General features: G+C 60.8%; 1 protein-coding gene across 1 annotated transcript in view; it reads left to right on the forward strand.

Moving 5' to 3' along the window:
* Positions 1 to 1198: 1198 nt before the first annotated feature.
* Positions 1199 to 2103, forward strand: part of Skor1 (SKI family transcriptional corepressor 1) — a 7776-nt gene continuing 6871 nt past the window's right edge. Inside the window, exon 1 of the mRNA XM_033756060.1 lies at positions 1199 to 2038. Within this exon, the coding sequence (XP_033611951.1) occupies positions 1261 to 2038 (778 nt within the window). The 5' untranslated portion in view covers positions 1199 to 1260. The remainder of the gene's footprint in view (positions 2039 to 2103) is intronic.

The raw sequence follows: 2103 nt of genomic DNA on the forward strand, positions 1-2103 counted from the left end.
GGGGCCGGGCCCTAAAAGACCCCAAATGTCAGTCCCCAGGTCTGGCTCCAAGCAGCTGCTGAGGTCTGCAGGCATGGCTGTCTGGGCCAGAGGGCACAGTGCAGGACCGCAGCAACTTCTGTGCTGGAACCTTGCCGTGACTCTGAACACCCGCCAGGACTGATTCTTTCTATCTCACACGAGTCGGGACAGAGAGACATGAAGGACACTCAGAGAAGAAACACCCCACAGAAGAATTCCAAGCCCTCAAAGACTGCTTTTGGCCTGATAGGAAAGGCATATTGTGAAAAAGGACAGTTCAGAGTGTGGACGATCAGAAGTGAAGGAGAAGTAGTTCCTGAGAAACTTCTTTGAGAACCTCTCTGTCCCATGCGCTGACCCAAAGAAAGCCAGCTTTGGTTTGGAACGCAGTTAAAAATGCAGAAAATGTGGTTAGATACAGCTCAATCCTTGTCCCACTGATGGCTGGAAAGAAAACGGTTTCTATATCCAGCTGGGATCTTTCTGCTCCACAAACGCGGGGCGCCAGGCGTGAGAAGAGAAGCTCGGATTGGTGGAAACCCGCACTTTGGTCCCCGGAAGCCGGTCAGCACGGAGCTGGGAGGAGTGGGGACCGCCCTGGGCCTGGGAGCACAAGGCGCGCTCTGGAGAGGGTAGGGTTCAGCACCTCGAACAGCGGTCGCCACCGCCTCTCCCCTCCCAGGCAGCCCGGGGTCCCTCCTCCTCCCTACCCCCTCGTCTCCCCCTGGAGTCTGAAGGTGGGCAGTGACGGCCCCTCCCTCGCGTTCGTGCTCTACTGAGCGGAGGGGCCGCCATCCCCGAAGTCCGGGCTTCAGGACCCAGGTCGGCAGGGCAGGCTGCGAGGGCGCGTGGATCCGGGCACCAGAAAGCCAGGATCTGGACATGGCATTGCTGTGCAGCCTTGGGCAAGTCACTCTCCGCCTCTGGGTCCCACTTCCTTCCCAGTCCAAAAAATGGGATTGGATCCTCGCAGCGGGGGCATTCCTGACCTCTCTATTACCCCATCTCCTAAATCAAACCCCGAGGGCTTTTGTTCTGGCACTTCCACAATTCTGAATAACAAAAGACGCCCATTCCGGGGACCAAAGAGCTCGGACTCCCTACTGCCAAGTGTCCCTCCTCCCCCGCCCCCACTCGCCTGACTCCACGTGCCCCACTGGGTGGCCGGAGAGGCGGAGGTGGCTGTGGTGGAAATGGCTCATCTGCTCTCTGCTTTCTCTGTTTCTCAGGAGCGGCGGCATGGAGGCTCTCACCACTCAGCTGGGGCCGGGGCGCGAGGGCAGCTCTTCGCCCAACTCCAAACAAGAGCTGCAGCCTTACTCGGGCTCCAGCGCCCTCAAACCCAACCAGGTGGGCGAGACGTCGCTGTACGGGGTCCCTATCGTGTCACTGGTCATCGACGGCCAGGAGCGCCTGTGCCTGGCGCAGATCTCCAACACTCTCCTCAAGAACTACAGCTACAATGAGATCCACAACCGCCGCGTGGCCCTGGGCATCACGTGCGTGCAGTGCACGCCGGTGCAGCTGGAGATCCTGCGCCGGGCCGGAGCCATGCCCATCTCGTCGCGTCGCTGCGGCATGATCACCAAGCGCGAGGCCGAACGCTTGTGCAAATCTTTCCTGGGCGAGCACAAGCCACCCAAGCTGCCCGAGAACTTCGCTTTTGATGTAGTGCACGAGTGCGCTTGGGGCTCCCGCGGCAGCTTCATCCCTGCGCGGTACAACAGCTCCCGGGCCAAGTGCATCAAGTGCGGGTACTGCAGCATGTACTTTTCGCCCAACAAGTTCATCTTCCACTCTCACCGCACTCCCGACGCCAAGTACACCCAGCCGGACGCCGCCAACTTCAACTCTTGGCGCCGTCACCTCAAGCTCAGTGACAAGTCGGCCACGGACGAACTGAGCCACGCTTGGGAGGACGTCAAGGCCATGTTTAACGGTGGCACGCGCAAACGGACCTTCTCGCTACAAGGAGGTGGCGGAGGCGCTAACGGAGGATCGGGCGGGCAGGGGAAGGGTAACTCCGGGGGCGGCGGCCCGGGCTGTGGCGCCGAGATGGCCCCTGGCCCACCGCCCCACAAA

Source organism: Fukomys damarensis, unplaced genomic scaffold (assembly GCF_012274545.1).
Source record: "Fukomys damarensis isolate Sample0158 unplaced genomic scaffold, DMR_v1.0_HiC HiC_scaffold_25, whole genome shotgun sequence".
Taxonomy (NCBI): Eukaryota; Metazoa; Chordata; class Mammalia; order Rodentia; family Bathyergidae; genus Fukomys; species Fukomys damarensis.